Genomic DNA, 23,932 nt, shown 5'->3' with positions numbered 1-23,932 from the left:
GTGTGTATCCAACCTTTGCTTGAAGACTGCCAGTGAGCATGTTCTCCGTGAACATGGAGTTACTGGGTATGTTGTATAGCAGCTTTCTTAGTATATTGCTCACTCTGCCTGATATGTCACAAGGGGAAAATGTTGATCACATTTCAGAGATCCCTCTTTGTGGGGGCTTCTGCTCTTTGCCTGGGGGTGCAAGGAAGGCACCTCCAGTTTCCTAAGGACGGAAAACAAAAGCTCTTAAAAATTTGCCTTTCCTGGGGCTGCTGCCCGTTCAGTTCTCTGCTTAGTTAAAATTGATCCCACCTCTGCAGTTTGTTCCCTCTTTTAACTTGAGAATGTTTTGAGTTAGAAATGTAAAGTTTTAGAAATTTTGAAACAAGAAATTGGGGGGGATGGACAATAAAGTTTGGGAAAAGTTTAAATATATGCTGTACTGTCTTATGAAAACTAACCTTTTTTTACTGCTTTATTGGTATAAAATCAAATCTTATAATTTAGTAGCATATGATATTGTACTATTTGGCATACTTTGGAATTTAGAAGTTTAAAGGTTGCTGAATGCTATAAATCATCTTACAGATGCTAAAATTTCCAGTAATGCCTTGTCTTAAGCATTTCACTCAGTCCAAAAGAGAATTAATAGCAGGGTTTTCTTTTGGAAGACTTCAGAAAAATGGGGCAGAGGGTGTGTTTTCCCAGGCCTTCAGACCCTTCACCTGATGGTGGCTCCTCTCAGGCCTTCTTCAACCCTGCACGTATCATTCTCCGATTTAGTTAATCTGTCTGGTTGTTCACAAACCTATGGGTTAAAAACTAACCTCCCCTGCACCTTCCATCTGCTCATGTTCTCCTTCATATATTGCTACCAGAAAAGAACAGAATGTCCTAGAGGGCAGTCCTAATGGCAGGCTGACACTGGCCACTTAAAGGTGAAAAAGGCTAACCAATACGCGGTAGCCTGTTTCATCCCCTGAAGCAAATGCATTTGGATTTTCTGTTGTGTTGATGAGATCAGCTAACTCTGAGCACTGACAAGTCGTTCTCTTTGTGCAAGGAGAGAAAAGAGCAGGTGCTGCTCTTAGACGGAAAAAGGCCTGTTGGTCTCAGTACAGAGCCAGTTTGGTGTAGTGGTTAGGAGTGCGGACTTCTAATCTGGCATGCCAGGTTCGATTCTGCACTCCCCCATATGCAGCCAGCTGGGTGACCTTCGGCTCTCCACGGCACTGATAAAACTGTTCTGACCGGGCAGTGATATCAGGGCTCTCTCAGCCTCACCCACCCCACAGGGTGTCTGTTGTGGGGAGAGGAAAGGGAAGGTGAATGTAAGCCGCTTTGAGCCTCCTTCGGGTAGGGAAAAGCAGCATAGAAGAACCAACTCTTCTTCTTCTTCTTCAGTAATCTCAGGGCTCTCTCAGCCTCCCTTCCCTCACAGGGTGTCTGTTGTGGGGAGAGGAATGGGAAGGCGAATGTAAGCCGCTTTGAGCCTCCTTCGGGTAGGGAAAAGCAGCATATAAGAACCAACTCTTCTTCTTCTTCAGTAATCTCAGGGCTCTCTCAGCCTCCCTTCCCTCACAGGGTGTCTGTTGTGGGGAGAGGAATGGGAAGGTGAATATAAGCTGCTTTGAGCCTCCTTCGGGTAGGGAAAAGCGGCATATAAGAACCAACTCTTCTTCTTCTTCTACAAGCGCCATACTCTTCAGTCGGAAATGCTGTCCGGCTCTCTTTAATCTTGGCAGCTATAAATGCCCTGGTCAGATGCAGAAGTGGGTGCTGGCTTGGCCAATGTTTGTTGGGACTCTCGCTGAACGTCCTGGGACCTTCTTGGCCTATAGGGTGGCATTTGCCCATCTTCTTGTTAATTCTTTTATTGAAGTTGCTGTCATGACCACCACTTAAGGCCACCATGAAGGAGGGAGTGTGCCTGGGAGTCTGGTGCTTTGGAGTGTGCCTGGTTAGTGAGGGTGGGTGGGGTAGGCTCACCTAGGCTGGCTGACAGATTGGAGTATTCCTGGCTGGCAGCCTGTTGGCTCAGAGTATGCCCAGGATGGCTGGTGTGGGGCAGGGAGCATGCAGGCCAGTCTAGGCTGCTGAAAGCTCTTGGGCTTGCCTTGGTAGTCTTTCCTGTCTTGGGGGATCTTACACCCTGCCTTATAGCATCTTCATTCATCAGATGTGCTATTTAAGCTTCAAAGACACTGGCATTCATGGAGGTTGAAAGTCATCTTGCCTCCAATCAGTTCTTGATGGTGAGAACCAGGCATTGTTTTTTCTGAATTTTAACCTGTAAACTTTGGAGAAACCAGAAACCAAATGTGTTGTTGTTAGGTGCAAAGTTGTGTTCGACCCATCGCGACCCCATGGACAATGATCCTCCAGGCCTTCCTGTCCTCTACCATTCCCCGGAGTCCATTTATGTTTGCACCTACTGCTTCAGTGACTCCATCCAGCCACCTCATTCTCTGTCGTCCCCTTCTTCTTTTGCCCTCGATCGCTCCCAACATTAGGCTCTTCTCCAGGGAGTCCTTCCTTCTCATGAGATGGCCAAAGTATTTGAGTTTCATCTTCAGGACCTGGCCTTCTAAGGAGCAGTCAGGGACTCGCAAGAGTCTTCTCCAGCACCAGAGTTCAAAAGCCTCAATTCTTTGACGCTTGGCCTTCCTTATGGTCCAACTTTCACAGCCATACATTGCAACTGGGAAGACCATAGCCTTGACTAAATACACTTTTGTTGGCAGGGTGATATCTCTGCTTTTTAGGATGCTGTCTAGATTTGCCATAGCTTTCCTCCCCAGGAGCAAGCGTCTTTTAATTTCTTTGCTACAGTCCCCATCTGCAGTGATCTTGGAGTCCAGGAACATAAAATCTATCACTATCTCCATTTCTTCCCCATGTATTTACCAGGAATTGAGAGGGCCAGATGCCATGATCTTTGTTTTCTTGATGTTGAGTTTAAAACCAACTTTTGCACTCTCTGCCTTCACCCGCATCAACAGGCTCTTTAGTTCCTCTTCACTTTCTGCCATTGGAGTGGTATCATCTGCATATCTGAGGTTGTTTATATTTCTCCCTGCAATCTTGATCCCACTTTGTGACTCATCTAACCCCACCTTTCTCATGATGTGCTCCGCATACATATTAAATAGGCAAGCCAACAGTATACAGCCTTGCCATAATTTAGATTAGGCCAAAGATTAAATAGCTATTTTCTTCTCTGATAACCAGATCTGATAACAAACTTCAAGTATTTAAAAGGCTGCCATGTAGAGGATAGAGCAGAGTTGTTCTCTCTTGCCCAGGAGGGATGGACCAGAACCCATGGGATGAAATTAATTAAGAAGAAATCCCATCTAAACATTTGGAAGAAGTTCCTGACAGTCAGACCGTTTATGCACTGGGAACTTCCCTGCCCCAGCTCACGTGCAGGAGCACAAATAGGGGGCAGATGAGGTACACCGGGCCAAATGCTCTCCTGTGGGTGCAGGAAGAGGTGGGGTAACCTGCCACAACTAAAACTCCAGCACCAAAAAAATTGACGATTCCAAATTAGTGTCAAGAGAGAAACAGAATCTATCCAGTGGCTTAATAAAGCTTGAAAAGATAGTCTCTTATGTTATTTATTCAGGCCGACTCTGCCAAAGAGTCGAAGCCTGAATAAATAACATAAGAGACTCTTTATCTTTTCAAGCTTTATTAAGCCACTGGATAGATTCTGTTTCTCTCTTGTCACAACTAAAACTCCAGCCTGCAGCCCGGCATGAAACCTCCAGTGCGGTGGAAACCTTCACCACCTCCAGTGAGGTGGTGAGCTCCCCCTCACTGGCAGTCTTCAAGCAAAGGTTGGATACACACTTTTCTTGGGTGCTTTAGGATGCTTTGGGCTGATCCTGCGTTGAGCAGGGGGTTGGACTAGATGGCCTGTATGGCCCCTTCCAACTCTATGATTCTATGATTCTATGATTCTAGAGCGGTTCCTCAGTGGAACAGGCTTCCTCGGGAGGTGGCTGGAAATTTTTAAAGAGAGGCTGGATAGCCATCTGATGGAGAGGCCGATTCTGTGAAGGCTCAAGGATGTGGCAGGTTACAGTGGATGAGTGATAGGGTTGTGAGTGTCCTGCATAGTGCAGGACCAGATGACTCAGGAGGCCCTAAATCCTGTCAAGTGACTACACTGGGTTTTTAAGTATCCTTGTGCTATTCTCAGTTCCCCTAGTTCTATGGACATTAATGCCCAGGGTCCTTGTGTAAGGAGAAAAACCACAGCTTTCTTTTCCCTCTGAAATAAAATCCTGTGTAAATTTGCAAATTCAGCTGGTCACTATCTTTTCCTTGGCATTTTTGCATCTCCTTTTTCCCTGTGTCCCATTGTTTCGAGAGAATATTCTTTCAACTAAATGTGGAGTTTTTAAACATCCAATTTGGCAGGCAGTTCTTGAGTTAAAAGGTTTGTGGGATGTGTCTGAGCAGTGAGAACCAACCACTGGAATTGAGTGGGTGCTGCATGCCAAACACAGAAAGGGGAATGGAATCCTGAACAGTTGTAAGAGATGGGAGTCCAAGCTTTATTTTGATCTCTTTAGCACTGCCAGAAGTTGTTTCTCTAGGCCAGGGGTAGTCAAACTGCGGCCCTCCAGATGTCCATGGACTACAATTCCCTGGAACCCTTGCCAGCATTCGCCAGCGAATGCTGGCAGGGGCTCCTGGGAATTGTAGTCCATGGATATCTGGAGGGCCGCAGTTTGACTACCCCTGCTCTAGGCAGTGGCAATTTCCCTTTCCGTAGGTGGTGAGGCAAAGAATCTTCTCCACACTGATAGTGGGGCTGCCTTTTTTTGTGATGGTAGAACCAAGGAGCTTTTTAATGCTGCACTCAGCTCTCTGTTTGCTTCTGTTCTCACCTGCTTTGATCTTGCCCTTCCGTCAAAGGAGTTTGGGTCCTCCTTTCCTATGAGGTAATCTAGGCTGCAGATGAGAGGGTGACTAGCCATGGATCGGCTACATGTCACAGTGTGAATTTGAATCCAGGGCAAACTTTAGTATTTCTGCCCCCTGCACCGAACTGGCATGCTTAGATGCAGTCACTGACACCGTTGGGTTTTGAGTCAGGAGAGAATTTTCAATCCCTCGGGTACCTTTTGACAGGGTTGATTTTAAAAACAAAACTGTAAAACCCAAAGATTATTAATCTTAGCTTTTACGGCACCCTGCATGCTCACTGTGCTCTTCTTCATGTTGTCATGTTGAGCTCCCCAGGCCCAGATAGGAACTGGCCATGCTGAGGCTGTTGGTGTCCGGGGACTTCAGCAAAGAGTTGTGGTGCCCCAGGAAAAGGTGACATTTCTTGTTGAAACCTCCATTTTTGTCTTTGTGAAAGGGGGCCAGTTGTATAGATTACACACAGACTCTTACACAAGTCTCCCTCTTCCCCTCTACCCCAAAAACAGTCCCCGGGACAAAGCTGGGGCCTCAGGAGGGGAGGGGGTGGGGGAAAAAGCTTCCCAGGAGGAAGCTGGGCCCTCGGGGTGTGGGTGGGGGGCCTCCCACGGCCAGCTGCCTGCCCGCTAGTGCCCACTGTATTTGGCCTACAGCGGACCTTAAATCTAGTGTGTACATAATGCTATAGACTGTCTTCATAGTACACATTTTTACTGAAAGCTTATCTTTCATTTCAGACATTCCTAAAGAAATAATAGAGTCTCTCCCCTCTTGTGTTTTCCATTTTTCCTTTAGAAAAATTGAAAAAGTTCTTGGGCTTTTTCATGATATACATTTTGAAAACCTTGGTGTAAGAAGCGTTTCACTCATTCTCACAGAGAAAATACTTCAAAGGAGTGTAGTTTGCCATGATACCCCCACATTTCCTGGGCCACATCTCTATCCATTGTATCTGCTTAGTTACCCTGCCATTATGGACAGGCTTTGATGGGTTTAATCTGTCTCTGTTCATTATAGGATCTCCCTTCAGCACTGCTGGTTTACAAGCTAGCCTCATCAATCTGCACGCAGCTTGTCCCATTCCTCTTTAAAGGGCATAGGATCAAGCGGTTTTCTGCTTTTGTAATGTCAGAAAAACTTCAGAATCCCGAGCAGGTTTATCCAGCTTGCTTTTTTTGGCTTTGGGCTGCTTGCAAACCTTCACACACTACTTCAGCTTGAGAGACTCTTCCAGGTCCGGCTATGTGCCAAGATCAGCTTCTCTGGTTTGGGTTGGTACTTCATCAGCTGAGTTATTTCTGGTGCGAACTTAGCTGCAAGGCATAATTTGTGATCACCACTAACCCACATGCATGTGCTGGATAACTTTGTGAAAAGGAGGAGGGTCTCTCACATCATCCTGGGTTTTTGAGCAGACAGAAGAAACAACTTGTCTGCTGAAAAATCTTGGCCATCTGACATAAGGAGTCCCTCCTCTGGCTACAGATGGTGGTACTTCTAATGTGGAACAGAGCAGGGATCCTCTCCAGAGACCTAGATGCCCTCCTCCGGCAAGGTTGTTGATGGAGGGCTGCAAGAGCATCTGTTTGTCTGCTGCTTGAAAGCACTAGGCTAGGTGGACCACCTTGGTTCAGCTCTCAAATGTTCATGTCAGACTCCAGAATCCTTTCGTCTTCTGTCCTGCATATGTGGAGCGATGGGAACCAATCCTAGGAAAGTCACAATGAGGAGCTGATTGCATTGCTTTCTGGTTGCATTCTCAACTCCCAGTTTAAAATGTGTTCTGAAGGTTTATCTTATAAATAACAGCTCAGTGCTGGGAACACACAGAGAAATTCCTGAGAAGCAGGTGTGCTGTTGCTGAATCAGTGTGGAACATTTCCTGTGCAGAGAACTTTGAGCCAAGAGAGGTTCTACCCAGTGATTGGTTCAGGCAAGGAACAGGAAGAAAACATCTGAAGCAGTGAACATGAACTCAGTACACATGCATGAAGAAGTCTGCTCCATTTGCAACGCTTTTTTGTTGTTTCTTGCACTTGCTTTTGCTGAAGGAAGAACTAGAAGCTTGTTTAATGACCTGCTGTGTTGTGAACTGGCAAACAGCCTCTCTCTGTCTCTCTGTCTGTGTCTGTCTGTGTCTGTCTCTGTCTGTCTGTCTGTCTGTCTGTCTCTGTCTCTCTGTCTCTGTCTCTCTCTGTCTCTCTGTCTCTCTCTGTCTCTGTCTCTCTCTGTCTCTCTCTGTCTCTCTCTGTCTCTCTCTCTCTCTCTATCAGGATATGGCTGCCCAATATATAAAATCACTGGGAAGTCATGGAGGTGGAAATAATTGAAACACATGCAGTACTTACCTTCTCATCAAATCTGAACTTCTTTTACTGCTATCTATCTATCTATCTATCTATCTATCTATCTATCTATCTATCTATCTATCTATCTATCTATCTATCTATCTATCTATCTATCTATCTATCTATCTATCTATCTATCTATCTATCTATCTATCTATCTATCTATCTATCTATCTATCTATCTATCTATCTATCTATCTATCTATCTATCTATCTATCTATCTATCTATCTATCTATCTATCTATCTATCTATCTATCTATCTATCTATCTATCTATCTATCTATCTAATATACCACCTTCCCTGAAGGCTCAGGGCGTTTCATATAAAACAGAAACACTAAAGATAAAACAGAAACACTAAATATAAAACAGAAACACTAAAGATAACTTAGTTTAACAATAATAAAGTGATAACAAGCAACGTAGAACAGTAGAAAAATATGGAAAACATTGCCTAGCAGTTCTGCCAGCTGCCCATGAATTCTGGATACTCTGTTGATTTTCTAGAGCCTTGGTTGGAACTTCCTTTCCTTTCTTCCCACAGTTAACCCCCCCCCTTCCCACCTTGTTTGTATTCCAGGATTTGGGCCAATTCTTACCTGATTTATTATGTCCCTTTTGGGTTCAGATTACTTGCCTTTATAGGCGATTGATGGCTTGAACTCCCCCCCCCCCCCAGCAGTGCCTTTGCATTGGTTTCTTGTGAGACATATTTGGAATTTCTGAAGCCTCTCTGACCCTTCCAGGTTCCTGCTTGATTCTGCCAATACTGAATACTTTTCACTTCTGCACACTGCAATGTCTTAGGATTTTGTTTTAAGGACTCAATATTATGATATCAGGAAGCTGTGAAAAACATCCTAGTCTAAATATTACTTTACTCGGCCAGCTTTTCTGCTAAGTGGAAACTGGACACAGTGCAAGGAAGGAAAGGCTGGAGAAGGGGGCGGGAGGTCTGTTTTTGTTCAGCTGTTGGACAGTTCAGTCTAAGAATTTCTTTTGTTTCCTGTGTGCAAAGGAAGGAGGCAAGAGTGTGGAAATTTTGCCTACTGTATCTTAACTATTCTGAATGCAGAGGGAGGGAGGCAGGAGGAGAGGTGGGTGGTAGGTGGAGTTGATACGTATCTAAAATGACACCACTGTAAACAAGAATGGAGGAGAAAGTTGACTCGAATCCTGAACTTCTTCACTGGAAAACAGTATTTGCCTTCCAAGGGGAGGGGGTGAATCACGGTTTCTGAAGAATTTTAAATTGTGGAGCAAATAGGGACATTTTTTATTCCATGAGACTTTAGGAAGGCTCACTGTGGGAAAATGTCTTGAGAATGTTCAGCTTGGAGAAGAGGAAGTCAAGAGGGGGCATGATTGCTCTCTTGAAGTATCTGAAAAGTATTTGAAAGGAGCAGTGCAGGGAGTGGTCCTTGTTGGCAGCAGAGGAGAGGAGCTGCAGCAATGGCTTTAAACTACATGTAGAATGGTACTGGCTAGATATCTGGACAAAATTCTTCACTCAAACCACTTCAAAAGTGGAATTGGCTGCCTAAGGAGGAGGAGGAAGAAGAGTTGGTTCCTGATTACAGAGTTGATGAAGGTTTATTTAGGAACTAATGTACTTGATAGGAAAGCAGAGAGAAAGTGAGAGGTTCCTAACCACAACTAGCTGAGAGAGACAGTAGACTTGAGTGTGACCCTGGGAGAGGAAATTCACCCAAGAGTAGCAATCAGGAGAGGGACAAGACATGACAACTAGCGAAAGAGAAGGTGCCGCTCTCACTAGCCACCCTTCTTGCTGCCCCCTGTTCTTTGCACACCAGATGTTGCCTTTTCTTGCCCCCCTTTGTGACAGCTGAAAAGATCAAAGTTGATAAGCCTGTGGAGCCCTGCGCCAGAGTTCTCCCAAGAAAGGGCCTTTCCCTGGACAAGCCCGGCTCTCTAATGTCCAGTTGGCTCCCCAAGCCCCCCCCCCGCTCGCTCTGTCCTCTAAGGCAGGGAAGAGGGCAGGAGGCGGTGCCAGAAGGCACTCCAGCTTAGGTGCCAGCCCCGCAGCTGCTGAGGTCTCAGAGCCCCCGGCCTGCCACTCCCTGCTCCTCTCACCATGGTGCTTCCCGGTCACTGCCGCAGCCTCTCGGTTTGCCTCCTCCTGCTGCTGGGCTCGGGGGCCACAAGCCGAGGCCAGGAGGAGGCCTAAGAAAGCAAAAGCGAAACTGCACTCCGAGAGTTGCAGCTGGAGACCTTGGTGACTCTGCGTGTGGGGCGTGATGAGCTTGATGCCTCTGCGCTTGATGCCTCTGCGCGGGCCAGCATGCTGCCACCGAGGGAGCCATGCGTCCAGATGGCAGCTCAGAGCCACTGGCCGGGCACCCAGCCCTGTCCCAAGCAACCTTTAGGGGGCTCTCCCTCTCTTCCCCCCCCGCCTGCTTGCCCCGCGTGGCCAAACTTGAGTGGACAGAAGCATGTGGCAGCCAGCTCCCAGGTAATGCCCAAGGTCCACCTGCTGCATCGGTGTCGTTGCGCAGTGCCAGCCAGGGACGCGCTCGAGTCCTGCGCTGATCCCAGCTGCTGACTGCGGGAACAAGCTGATGCAGTCTCTGTAGCGTTGTCTGCTGCAGGTGCCGCCCCCCTAGGGTTGTGCGGAATACTCGGTGACGGGAGATACCCTTCAGATCCACTACAGGGGGGTGGAGCAGGCTAGCTGGGGAGGAAGGCACAGCCGCACAAACACGTCAGCAGTTATGCCTGGGCAGGACTCCATCGCAGGTCATTTCAACAATGGGTCGGGACACGGGACATTTTGATCAAAGTCGTGACCGTCCCGCCAGAATCGGGACGCACGTTCACCTTATGGAACAGGGATCATGAAAGTGCAGATATTAAGGAGAAAGTAATTGAGTAGCAAATTAGTAAGCTACGTCATAACATCAAAATTATGCAATATGATGATAATCCTTTGCTAAAAAGGCTACTCAGTCCTTTGGATTCTGTTTTAGTTCACAAAAACGTTGGAGAAATAAAAATGTCAAGGTTAGTAATTAATGGCAGACACTTTGCAAGTTGTGACACACTTTGAATAAATCTTTAAAGGTGCTATTGGACTCATATTTTTCCGGATTCCAAGTCAGTGTCCTCCAAACAAGTAGGGAGCCATTTACATGGAAATCGTGACCAGGGCCTATTTGAAATATTATTGTCAGGATCAGTTCCTGTTCTCCGCCATTAGAATTGTAATCATACAGTGAACCTGCCTGTCTCCATCTTGGTTGCCAAAGATGTGCTGTGTCCTTGCTGAAATGTTCCCATGTAACCATTTCCTTTCTTGTAGCGTCTCTTTGATTCCCTGTGCTTTGATCCTTGCATTTTCACATTGCCCCCACTGGGATACAATGTTGCCTGGGGCTTGTGATTCCTGCAGACAGCTTATCGACAGTCTGGAGGCGCCGGCCTGACCAAGGTCGCACTAACTTCAACACCTTTGGCAGGAAAGCCAGGATGGCACCTGGGTGAGAGAGCACCCCCCGCCCCTGGGAACACTCAAGTTTTGGGCAGGAGAAAAGTATTGATAAGTGCTTGCCGCTTTTGTATCAAGCAGATTTGACTTCTAACGTTTTAGTGTACTGAGCTACTCTCAATTAAAGCTTTCTTTCTATAGAAGTTTTGTTGTGAGCTTTGTCAGCACTTGACAATTATAGTTGTACTAGAAATTAAGCCCATTTTATATTTGAATAAAATGGGTGCTAGGCTATTGTGCCTGGGGAAGCCTTCGCAGGGCGGCTTCCTGGGGGCTGGCACGCCACGGCCAGCGGGGCGCGACCTGGGGTGTTCTCCCGGGCGCGGGCTTCTCCCGGAGGCGGGAGAAGGCCATGCCTCCCCCAGCTGCGTCCCTCAGCCTTCTCCCAGCCCCAGGAGCTGTTCCTGGGGCCGGGAGAAGTCCCCCACCTACCGCGCCACCCCCCAGCGGTAAGGGACCCGGGCCGGGAAAGGAGCAGGGACGCTGCATCTTCGACGCGGTGCCCCTGCTCCTTTCCCGAGGTGGAGGAGAATCCGGGCCGGAGGACTCACCATGCGGGCTGGCTGGTCTGTCTGCGCGGCAAGTTCCCGGCCGGGCCAGGTGAGGCCGGATGGACACTCGGAGGGCCCAATCAGCCACTTCATGGCCCCTGATTGGGCCCTCTTAGTTTTTATCCCGGACAGGGCCCACTCTAACTCCTCCCCCAACAGCCCTTACCCTTTTATTTAATCCACTCCGATTTATGGTAGCAAAGGTGGCTTGGTATTCCCTGATCTCATCTGATCTCAGAAACTAAGCTGGGTCAGTACTTGGAAGGGAGAACACCAAGGGAGGCTCTGCAGAAGAATGCCATGGTCTCTGCTTCTTTCTTGCCCTCAAAGCCCCCTATTGGAGTTGCCATAACATGGAAGCTAAGCAGGATTGGTACTTGGATGGGGGGTTAGCAAGGAAAGCTCTGCAGAGGCTAGTAAGAGCAAACAACCTTTGCTTCTCACTTGCCTCACTGGGGTCACTTGAAGTCAGCTGCAGCTTGACAGCATTCCCACGCCTATGCGTACCCACAAACTTGCACAATTTATATAATGGTATAAAGATTGTTTGAATGTGCAGGATTTCCACTGGTGTTGTTTCTGGCCTTTTCTGGTTTTCCTGTTTGTTCTATGTATTTACATTGGAACATATCTGCTTGGGGAGGGGGCTTGGCCCGCCAGGGAGGGGTTGTAAAGAGAGCAGGCAGCTGCTAGTGCCACGCTGGAGGACAAGAGGGTGTGTTTATGTGGGGTATAGCTATGGCAGAGAGCTGGGGCCAGAAGGCATCTTCAAGCTGCCGTGGTGACCTGGCGCCTGGATTTGGCAACCCCTGAATTAATCTGTAAATGGTATTGGAGACTTCACTGGTTTCAGTGTTAACGTTTAGCTCAGAATGAAGATATGTTGCTTGCTTGCAATTAAGATACATTGCTTGACCGTCGCCAGAGTTTTTTTGTGCAGACGACACTTTCTTTTGCTACAAAATCTGTGCTTTTCAATTTTATCTTTCATTTTTTCCTGCCTATCAGATGGTAAAAAGGCAGATGCCACTTGCAGTTCTCAATTTCTTTAATATGTTCTCAGGTTTTTTTTGGTGGAAAATTTCACAGATACATCAAATGAGTGCAATATTACATGCTAATAATACTGCGTGTTACAGAATAATAGGTTCAGGTGGGTCACCATCTTCGTCTGAAGCAGTAGAATAAAGTGACTCCAGTGGCACCTTTATGATCAACAAAGTTTAATTCTGCGTATAAACGTTCATGTGCACCGAAGCTTATACCCAGAATTAAACTTTGTTGATCTTAAAGGTGCCAGTGGACCCAAACTTTGTTCTATTACACAATAAGTTATCAGTGCCCCCACGTTATGTTGTTGAAGCATTAAAAGAACCTGACCTGGATAGCCCAGGCAAGCCCAATCCTGTCTGATCTTGGAAACTAAGCTGCGTCAGCCCTGGCGAGCACTTGGAAGGGTGACCTCCACAGAATGAGAGGGTTGTGATGTGGGGGCAGGCAAGGACAAACCACCTCCGAACGTCTCTGGCCTCTTAGGATCGCCTGGCTGCATGACACCCATGCCACACGACAGATAGATAGATAGATAGATAGATAGATAGATAGATAGATAGATAGATAGATAGATAGATAGATAGATAGATAGATAGATAGATAGATAGATAGATAGATAGATAGATAGATAGATAGATAGCAGTAAAAGTTCAGATTTGAAGGTAAGTACTGCATGTGTTGTATGAGCCTCTTGTGGCGCAGAGTGGTAAGGCAGCCGTCTGACAGCTTTGCCCATGAGGCTGGGAGTTCAATCCCAGCAGCCGGCTCAAGGTTGACTCAGCCTTCCATCCTTCCGAGGTCGGTAAAATGAGTACCCAGCTTGCTGGGGGGTAAATGGTAATGACTGGGGAAGGCACTGGCAAACCACCCTATATTGAGTCTGCCATGAAAACGCTAGAGGGCGTCACCCCAAGGGTCAGACATGACTCGGTGCTTTACCTTTACCTTTTACTGCATGTGTTTCAATTATTTCCACCTCCATGACTTCCCAGTGATTTTATATATTGGGCAGCCACATCCTGACTCCAGCTCTGGTAGCAGCACAGGAATGCCAGCCACCCCGGGCCTATCTGGGGGTACCCTTGAGGGCCCCTTCTTGCATCCGGGGGACTTGGGAGCACAGGGCCAGGGGCCAGATTGCAAAGCACCTGCAGTGTTGTGTGTGTATGTTCCCTGCCTGAGTTCCTTTCAGTTCCCTTAATTTGGGCAAGAGTCTCTTCTGCCTTCCATTGGGCAAATCCAGACGCCTGCTTTGTAGACAGCACTGAACCTTTTTTTCTCTGTGTACGCTTCAGTCCTAACTGTGATCGCTTACTTCCTCGGGGCCCTGTGTATGGTAAACATGAAGCCTTTTAGCCCTTGTTGCCTCCAGCTTAAGGAACAGTTGAGCCAAAGCGCTTCTTTTCCAGGGCTGTTTTGAAAAATATAAGAGCTTGCCCAGGAAGTGCAAAAAGCAGGTAGAGCAGATGGGAGGGCAGCAATGTCAGAGGGAGGCATGCATGTTGATTCAAACAGCAATAAATTTCTGCTTCATCCACACCTGTCTCTCATGCATCTGGTCTGTCTTCTGCAGGAATTGTGAACCTAACTGTAGTCACTGTAGAAGTTCAGGGCAAACGTCCCAAAGTGCATTCAAAGCAGCTTCTCTTCTATTGGGGTCAGGAGTCAGATAAATAACTGGTCTGCTATAGGGATTAGCTGTTAAGGTAGCGGGGTCAGTGCTTTAGAATGCTTTGGGCTGATTCTGTGTTGAGCAGGGGGTTGGACTAGATGGCCTGTATGGCCCCTTCCAGCTCTATGATTCTATGATTCTAGTGCGGGAAAGAGATGCCAGCTGTCCTACCCCTTTACCACATGCCACATCCTTATTCCAAGCAGCTGACTGTGTTCAAACTGATAGTCAACCTGTGGTCCTCCAGATGTTCATGGACTACAATCCCCATGAGCCCTTGCCAGCAAATGCTGGCAGGGGCTCATGGGAATTGTAGTCCATGGACATCTAGAGGGTCACAGGTTGACTACCCCTGGAATATCAGTAGACCAGGCCTGTTGTGTGTTTGTGGGAGATAATCCTGTTCTAGGTACTGCTACAATGGTTAAAAAAATGGAGAGGGGGTAGAGTAGACGTTTTGGAGAAAATTGAAACAAGTCATCTTTTATAATAAATGTAATAACTTATGATGTAAAATCGTAGTATTTGGGATATTTATTTAGAAGAATAAGTGCTTCACTGTGCACTCCTAAACTTTGAGCCAAAAATGCCTAGGATGAGAGCAAAGCCTTGTGCCACAGCCAGCAGAAGCGCTTTCCCAGCATAGGAATGGGTGGTGTGAGGAGCATGCCATGGGTGTCATAGGACTGAAATTATAATGGGCACAGGGCACTGGGCTGCAGCTCTCCACACGGTGTGGTGCATGCTTCAACACAGAGCCCTGCACTTTGGTGGTGGGAAGTGCTGAGAGAGAACACTGAGAGCCATGGAAGGGGTACCTTACCCAAGGATGGGGGAGAGGCACATGGAGCTGTCAGGGGCTTCATCTCTGGAGATCTCCCAGTGCACCCCGCACCAGTATGGCTGGCAGTCTCTGGACAGGACTTCTGCAGTGTCTCCTCCTGCCCCTGTTCTGGGTGTTGTAGCTTCTAGGAATTGTATGTGGTACTGCCAGATACACTGGCATCACTGTCATTAGGATACCATGCCAGGGCCACCCCCTTGCTTGCAGGTGGACAACCTCTGGTGTCCTGTAGTTGGGGTTGACTTTGCTTTTATTCCCCCCCCCCCCCTAATCTTCTAGGTTACATCCAGCATCTGAAACAAGAGGAAGCTGCTTTTGTTTTGTCTTAACAAATATGTTTAGGGAAGGGATGGTTCAAAATACATATGTGGGGGGCTGTGACAGGTTTGAAAGTGTCTGACTGGAACTCAGTAGGGGTCATGCTAATCTTCTCTGTCATCCCAATTTCAGCATATGCTGTGCTGAACTCCGTAGGCACTTGAATGGGAGAGCCTAGCAGGGAAGAGAAACCATTTGCTTGCTTGCAGAGGAGAGTGCAAGGAGTGTTGGGCACCTGTTGTGTTGCTTGGGTGTGCGTCCTGCTGTGTGGTTCAGGTGCTGGGGCTTCCCATCAGCCAGGAGAGAAAGCAGATAGGAGACCATCTTCCCGCAGCACCAAATTCTGTCATTTGTTGTCTGTTAGTTAACAAAGTGTGCGCGCAAGTCATCCCCTGGCAAGTGATTTATATGGACCTTGGCCAAAACAAACTGTTTTAAGCCCTTCTAAGTCTTTCAAGTTGATACTTCTCATTTTTTTGGCTTGCCACTGCAGTCGGATCTCATCTACTATGCTCATAAATGCGACATTTCCCCCCACCCACCCCTATTCAAAGGATATAAATGGCGAAATCTTTTCGTGAGGATTGTATTAACCAGAAAATACACATAGCCCTTTGCCCTCCTTGTTTGTGTGGAAGGAGTTAAGTGTCTGTTTGCTTTGTGCAGAGACAGAGAAATTTGTCAAATGGCTCCCTGCATCATGCAGCGAAAGCATTGGCTGACGGTGAGGGCGGTTCTCATGTCAGAAGCATTTCCCGACCTGGATTTCGAAGGATCTGGAGCCTTTTGATTTTTGCCCTGTTTGCAGTCTGAACACGTCAGATATTCTAGAAGTGCTTGATGACTTCTGTTCTGGCTGTGTGGACCTCTCAGCCAAACGTATGCTGTTCACACATCTTAGTTTTTCGCAGCAGTTGGAGTGTGTGTGTGCCTTGGAGACGACACTAAACCTACACTAAAAGAATTGATTCAAGTGGGTCGCCGTGTTGGTCTGAAGCAGCACAACAAATATAGAGTCCAGTAGCACCTTTAAGACCAACAAAGATTTATTCAAGGCGTGAGCTTTTGAGTACATGTACTCTCCCAGGGCAGAGTTGGGGCACTTACTGACCCCTCCCAACACCTCTATGCTATGCTGTTGATCCACCCCCAATTTCCCTGTTCCTCGCCTTGCTCCTTCTCTGCGCCCACCCCCAGCTTTCTAGAGTACAGTTTTGGCAGGTGATCTTGTAGTGAGAAAACCCAAAATATGGGCAGCAGCATTGTGTATCCCCCCCCCCCCCGTGCTTGACACGTCTTTATGGCTCATTCCTCTCCTGCACTAGAAAAGAGACACGTGGCATTGATTTTTAAAAAGTGTTCATGATTCAAATTGGCTTTGTGAAGATGCAGAAAATGCCAAGACAGACGGACGGCTAGAAAGAGAACTGTTTGCTGAATGTGACCCAGTGCCGTTTATAGCCACATGAAAGTTTTGAATCTCATAATCTGGACTGGAATCTAACTCTGTCCCCAGCCCTGTGCTGACACAGAGAGAAAAAGCCATGCTTTACTCCTACTGTGTACATCTTGCGGGAAGCATGCCTTTCAGCCCAGCCTTCTGCAAACCTGCTCCTTTCCACGTTGGGGGCCTCCTGAAGGCTACTGAACACCCACTTTCTCTGCTCTTGAGCATGGCTTCTGGGCTGTGACTTGCTTTGCTCCGCCTTCTTCCAGCCATCGGTTCTTGACTCAACAGGTTGATCATGCTGATTAGTACTGGCTTCCCCTTGGTTGTTTCATGTCCTACAGGGAATATTTGAAGCTCTTTGGTAATAGTTGTGGCAAATTGACAAGTTACCTCCAAGGTAGAGAAATCTTGTTTGGCTAGCTTTTCCAACACACCTTCCCTCTTCTGGCAGGAGTTCTTTAATAAGGAGTAGGGTAGAATGGTTCAGATATTGGGGGCATGGCAAGTGGTCCATTTTTTCCCTGGTGGGTTATTCTTAAAAGGTTAACGTCATTGTCTGTCTTGTCATGCAGGTCCACATTGGGACTGTACACATGCAGGCCAGCCACGGAAATAGATTTTCTAGCTTTAGCCCTATAGGGGGCGCTACCATTCCGACACAGTGCACATATGTGCAGTTTTTCGCCGGTACGCGCACATGACCTAGATGAAGTGCCCCCTCTTCTCTCAGTTCCTTTTTTTGCTGCCACTAAGAACAGTCACTCTCTAGCTTGCTTCTAGTTTTTGACATGGCTTCAAAGGCACGTTTCAAAAAACGTCCTCATTGCCGGGTGAAGATCGCAATGATCATGACTTTTTTCTCCTTTGACTCGGCGAGGCACATAATGTCGGGGCGTGTAAGATCTGTCAACGCTTCACTCCAAAGGCCAGGTCAGATCGCTCTACCAGACTTAAGGCAACGCTGTGGGAGAAGGCCCTGCAGGGTCCAAAATCTCCAGCCCCTTCCAAGCCGGCATCTGAACCTTCCTCCGCTCCCGCCCTTACTCCCGGGTCGGCATCGGTTCGTTCCACCAGATCCAACCATGGTTTTGACTCGGGTGGAGAAACTTAAAATGGTTCCATCAGTTCCGTCTGTACCGTCCCTGGCTCCTGCAACCTTGGAGGCCATTACGGTTCCAACCACTCAGTCTCCATCTTCAGAGCCTCATACCCAAAAGGCAAGAAAGACAAAACACAAGTCCTGTTCCTCCCATTCGGATTATGGAATGGCTACTCAATCTGTGGCTCCATCTACTTCTTCGCTTCTATTCCAAGATCGTCTTCCTGTTCAGGTTTGCTGTTCGGCTATGATGACTCGACCTCTGTCGGTTCCATCTATGGTTCTGTTGACACAGCAAACTCCGTCTCCAGTCCCCTCAGGCCCTAGTCATTCATTGCATCCATGCTTTGCTCTGATGATTTGGTACTCAGCCTCACAAGCTTTGTACAAGCCATCTCCCGTCTACATGGGTCAATGGGACCGTCCTTATGAGGGTGAACCACCATGTCCTTCGGTTTCAGAGAATACAAACCCCATGACCAGGAGATGGAAATGGAAGAAGGCGAGCTCCATACCCCACCTTCTCCTAGCACCGCTTCAGATCCCTCCCCAGATGCCAACATTGGGGATCCCTTTCCCTCTAATCCATCAGAGGATTATCGCCTCCACTTGGAGACACTGCTTCATATGGCTAAGGCTGTGGAGCTGGACATCTCTTCTACTGATATGCCCCCTATGGACAAGGTCCTTAGCCGTTTATATCAGGATCTCTGATATTCCAATACATGGTTTTACGGCTTGGTTTGGTCACTATGCCAAGATGTTTACCAAGAGTATGGAAGTGGTAGTGTCACACCTATGTACGAAGGGTATCATGATATATCCATATTTGGATGACTGGCTCCTGGTTGCCCCCTCTCTGGGCCAGTTAGAGTCACTTGTTTCCATGACTGTGGACCTCTGCCTACGGTGAATATTCAGAAGTCACACTTAACTCCATCCAGATTTGCTCACTTTATTGGTGCATCTTTGGATTCTTACCAAGCCTGTGCTTTTCTGCCATGTGACCATATGAAGTCTATCTGTGCGATGTTTCATGCCCTCTCCAGAAATCTCTGGAAATATGCCAATTTTTTCCAAAGGCTTTTGGGCCTTCTGGCCTCTACCACAGTGGTTGTTCCCCATGCTCACCATCACACGAGGGAGCTCCAACACTGGTTCTTGAGCAACTTTTCTTCCATGTGAGATAGCCCCTTTAAAGGTCTCTTGATTCCCTGTGACATTATTCAATCTCTCCTTTGATGGACAAAGGAAAATACTGTTTTACAGGGAGTACCCTTTGGTTCCTGGAGCCCTGACCTGACCCTAACCAATGACATGTCTCTGGTGGGCTGGGGGCCCCATTGTTTGGGTAGGTCCATCCAAGGTCTTTGGTCTACCACTGAACAATAGTTCCATATTAAAGTTTTGGAGTGCATTGGCCTTAACTCATTTTGCAGACGTTTTACAGGGCAAAAAATTGTTGATCCAAATGGACAGTACCTCATATATGTTTTACCTGAACAAGCAGGGAGGAGTGTCTTCCTGGCACCTCAGTCTTAAGGCCATGAGAATTTGTGATTCAGCCATCAGGCTGGACATAAATTTCAGGGTCATTCATATAGCAGGAGGACTGAATGTCCAAGCGGATGCCCTGAGCAGATTGTTCGTTCCACCTTATGACTGGTCCCTGAATTACAACATTCTAGGGCCAGTTCTGGAATGAGGGGGCCTTCCAACAGTCGACTTGCTTGTGTCCCCATTTTCAACCAAATGCCCATGTCAGGAATAGTCCCCATGTGATGGGGGATGTGATCCAATTTCAATGGACCAGAACCCTCTTCTATGCCTTCCCCCCCTCCTTCCCAAGGTTCTGCACAAGGTGCAAAAGGATTGAACCTCTATGATCCTGATTGTGCCGGATTGGCCACGCCAATGCTGGTATCCGGCTCTTCTGGACCTTGCAGCAGGTCAGAAGATTCCCTTCCCAAAAGAGTACAGACCTTCTGTCCATCCTCTCCCCTCCAGTGTTTGACTTGGAGAACCTACATCTCACAGCTTGGAAGCTCCACTGAGTGTAGGTTCCTTTTCCCAAGAGGTTAAGGACGTGCTTTTACACTTCCACTACAGGCACACTTCCACACTTCTCAAGGGTTTAACCAATTTGTTTCCTCCTACACCGAGAGTGACCCCTCAATGGTCCCTATAATTTCTGGCCTCACTTGTACGACCTCTGTTTGAACTGCTGGAGATAGGTTCTATAGGATTGCTTTCCATGAAGGCAGCCTTCTTAGTTGCTATCACTTCAGCCAGGCAAGTGAGTAAAATAAGTGCGGTGAGAGCTGATTCACCTTTTCTACAGGTCATCCTACATCCTGACCCACAATTTCTCCCAAAAGAGGCACCCAGCATCCAATTCCAAGATGTCCCTCCATTCATTGGATGTTAGACAAGCATTTGGCAGAGCGGTGCTAAGGGTTCCCCTAAGGGCTCATCCCGCCACCCTCAGGTACTAGCTTGTGAAGGTCCCAATGTGGGGCTGCACACAAGACAGACAATGAAAACGGGGTTTCATTTACCCGTAAGCGTTGTTTATTGAGGTCTTGTGTGCAGACACACATGCCCTCCCTCCATCCCCGCTATGAGTCTTTTTCTTGGGGTCTTGGCTGTGAAGTTCCGGCTTAGGCTTGCTGCAGCGGTTCAGAACTGAGGGAAGATAGGGTGCTCCACTCAGGTCACGTAGAAACGACTTCCGTGGCTGGCCTGTGCTTGCACAGTCCCAATGTGTGTCTGCACACCTCAATGAACAATGGTTACAGGTAAGTAAAACTCCGTTTACTGCCTGCTCCACATCCAGAACTGGTAAACCCTCTGGGTACATACAGAAGATTGCCCCAAATCATGTGGCTTACAACTGGAGAGGCTGCCCAAATGTGCAGGGAGGGGGGTGGGGGGAGATCAGCCTCTGAGTGGGAGGGTGAGGCAAGGGTAGAAGATTGAAGTACTCAGCCCCCTCTCCTCACTTGTGTTTCCCCAGTGTGTCCCACCGCATGCAAGTCCCAGGGCTGCAAGACGGATGGCCGGTGTTGCCACGCAGAATGCCTGGGCAACTGCCTGGAGCCCAATGACCCGGCGAAGTGTGTGGCCTGCCGGAACTTCAACCTGGAGGGCAAGTGCGTGGAGATGTGCCCTCCCGGCTACTACCGCTACAAAAACTGGCGCTGTGTGACTTTTGAATTCTGCCAAGACCTGCACAACAAGTGTAAGATTGCCCGGCAGTCTGGATGCCCTGTCATCCACAACGGCGAGTGCATTCTTGATTGCCCCTCGGGCTACATCATCAACTCCAGCAAGTGAGTTGCTCCTCATTGGTCAGCAGCTGGTTGGCATTCCAGCAAAATGTGTCTGTTTTTCCTCAGCCCCACAGGCAGTGTCTCCCAGGCATTAAATCGGGGCAGGCTCTCGCAGGCTGGGATAGATGACAGGGATGCTTCACAGAAGGGAAGGAGCCTGTCTCTGTCAGGACAGATGTTCCCTCATCAAGCAAGTGATGGAACAGGGAGCAGAGGAGCAGGGGGAACTGTAAAGGAAAGGGCCTGGAAAATTTTAGAGTAGCACTTTAAAGCTGTGTTTCCAGGCCCATGGATAATAATAATAATAATGAAAACACAGATTATACTGCTAATGGAAAGAGCTGTCCAGTTGCTGCTGACTTATGGTCACCCCACAGAGGATGTTCAGAGGTGGTTTTCCATTGCATAGTAACCCTGGACTCCCTTAGTGGTCTCACATGCAAATACTAACCAGAGCATAGCTTCCAGGTTCACAAGAGATCCAGCTAAGCTGGGCCATCCAGGTCAGGGTATCAAGTTTATAGAGATCTGTGAGAACTCTGTGACAGTATTGTAGGGCTGAGCACTAGAGGGCAATCTCTCCCAGCCAGAAATGCCTTGGATGGCCTCCTTCTGTGCATGCGTTTCCAGAACATAAAGTAATCTAAGAGAGGCCGCCTTTCCTTTGGACAGGTCTGCAGGTTTTGTTTTTTGAAGCATGTACAGGCTAGACACAGCCTCTCACTGGGTGCATACAGTGACCTCTGTGAAAGCATGGGCTACTTGTAGTCAATCTAGGTTTGTGTGGTGCTCTGGTGCATCCTGGAACCCCCTGCATTTGTGCAAGACCGGAAGATTTTATTTTCAAGCATTAAGTTTTAGGATTGTTGATTTGCACTATAGCGCTTTGCCTTCTCTAACAGGAGCCATATTTTCAATGACTGTTAATTAAAACGATTTTTTAGTCTACTGGCACCTTTAAGGCCAAAGTTTTATTCTGGGTATAAGCATGCCCAAGAGCCTCTTGTGGTGCAGAGTGGTAAGGCAGCCGTCTGAAAGCTTTGCCCATGAGGCTGGGAGTTCAATCCCAGCAGCCGGCTCAAGGTTGACTCAGCCTTCCATCCTTCCGAGGTCGGTAAAATGAGTACCCAGCTTGCTGCTGGGAGGTAAACGGTAATGACTGGGGAAGGCACTGGCAAACCACCCCGTATTGAGTCTGCCATGAAAACGCTGGAGGGCGTCACCCCAAGGGTCAGACATGACCCGGTGCTTGCACAGGGGATACCTTTACCTTTACCTATAAGCATGCCCATGAAAGCTTATGCCTTGAATAAAACTTTGCTGGTCTCAAATGTGCCCCTGGACTTTGTTCTCTTGCTTTGGAACAACACAGCAACCCACCAGAATCTGTTTGTTTGGGAAGGGTGGTATATAGCCTAATAAATAAAATAATAAAAAGTAACTATTGCATAAAAAGTGCTTAAAATGTTTAACCCTCTTGTTCTCTTTGAAGATCGTCTGAAGAGTTTAGAGTGAAAGGCAGCTTAGTGTAGAGTTAAGCATGTGGACTTCTAATCTAGCGAGCCGGGTTTGATTCCGCGCTCCCCCACATGCAGCCAGCTGGGTGACCTTGGGCTTGCCACGGCACTGATAGAGCTGTTCTGACCAGGCAGTAGAGAAAAGCGGCATATAGGAACCAATTCTTCTTCTTCTTCTTCAGTCATATCAGGTCTCTCTCATCCTCCCCTCCCTCTCAGGGTGTCTGTTGTGGAGGAAGGGAAGGCGACTGTAAGCCGCTTTGAGCCTCCTTCGGGGAGAGAAAATCAGCATATAAGAACCAACTCCTCCTCCTTCTGCTTTTGATTCCCCCCAAATTCCCCGTTTCCTGGTGGGGATTGCTGTGGGGATTGCCCTCCATGTGTTTTCTTCTCCTGTTCTCTGTCAGTTGGTCCTGCACTCCTCCAGCTGCCCCTCTCTTCATCCTGGTAGGCAGGACATGTCTGGGGCATCCTGGTTTCCCAGCAGCTCCCGAGGTCTGTTGGCCCTGTGTGTGTGCTGCTGGGGCTGTTGTGTAAAACAGGACCCTGGCCTCCCCTCACTGGCCCGACTCTGATGCAGCAGGGCTGTTCTGGTGTCCCTGTGCCACTGGGCATTGCCTCCTCCTCCTGGCACATGCCAGACTCATTTGCTTCATTGTCTGTTTATTTCTGAAACATTCCGCCAAAAAGAGCAGATACTAATGAACTGAATTCCAAAGCTCTCTATGGAAGTGTCCTCACTCAAGAAGGAGAGGATGTGTATTCCATCTTAAGTGTTTCTCATTATTGAGTTTAGTAAGGCCATGAGCTGCTAGTTGGTCTACAAAAGAAGTGGGGAGAGCCAGGCCACATGATCTGAGAGAGGGAGGGGATCCCATTCCTGAGTCTTCCCTGTCTAAGGCAAAAGAGAACTGCTGGCCCCATTTTGTTGCTGTGTGAACCCCCCTGCCCTTGCCCTTGTTTCTCCGTTGTTACAGGAGGGCCATGGTGAAGAGTTGCTATGGCTTCTTGAATGCCTAAGCTTTCTGTCTCATCCCTCCCCCCCCCACCCCCAATCTGGTGTTCTCCAGCCTTCACTGCACTCCCTGTGCAGGGCCCTGCCCCAAAATTTGTGACTTCATCAAGCCGAAGCTGATTGACTCCATGACGGCGGCACAGGAATTACGTGGCTGCACTATTGTGAATGGGAGCCTAGTCCTCAATATCCGTGGAGGAAGTGAGTATTGTATCCCATGGGTTGCACGGAAGGGTTGGCAGAAAAGGGCCAAACAAGGGAACAATTTTGGGCAAGGGGAACTGTTCTGGGGACCTT

At 47.9% G+C, this 23,932-nt stretch overlaps 1 protein-coding gene across 2 annotated transcripts in view; it reads left to right on the top strand.

Annotated features, from left to right (window-relative positions):
* Window positions 1–23,932, top strand: part of INSR (insulin receptor) — a 93,758-nt gene that overhangs the window by 47,107 nt on the left and 22,719 nt on the right. For both annotated transcript variants that reach the window (XM_077331819.1, XM_077331818.1), the window contains exons 3-4: window positions 20,788–21,103; window positions 23,691–23,836. In XM_077331819.1, coding sequence (XP_077187934.1) covers window positions 20,788–21,103; window positions 23,691–23,836 — 462 coding nt within the window. The remainder of the gene's footprint in view (window positions 1–20,787; window positions 21,104–23,690; window positions 23,837–23,932) is intronic.

The sequence above is a fragment of the Paroedura picta genome, chromosome 4, assembly GCF_049243985.1.
Source record: "Paroedura picta isolate Pp20150507F chromosome 4, Ppicta_v3.0, whole genome shotgun sequence".
Lineage (NCBI taxonomy): Eukaryota > Metazoa > Chordata > Lepidosauria > Squamata > Gekkonidae > Paroedura > Paroedura picta.
This window is presented reverse-complemented; position numbering and strand designations above follow the sequence as displayed.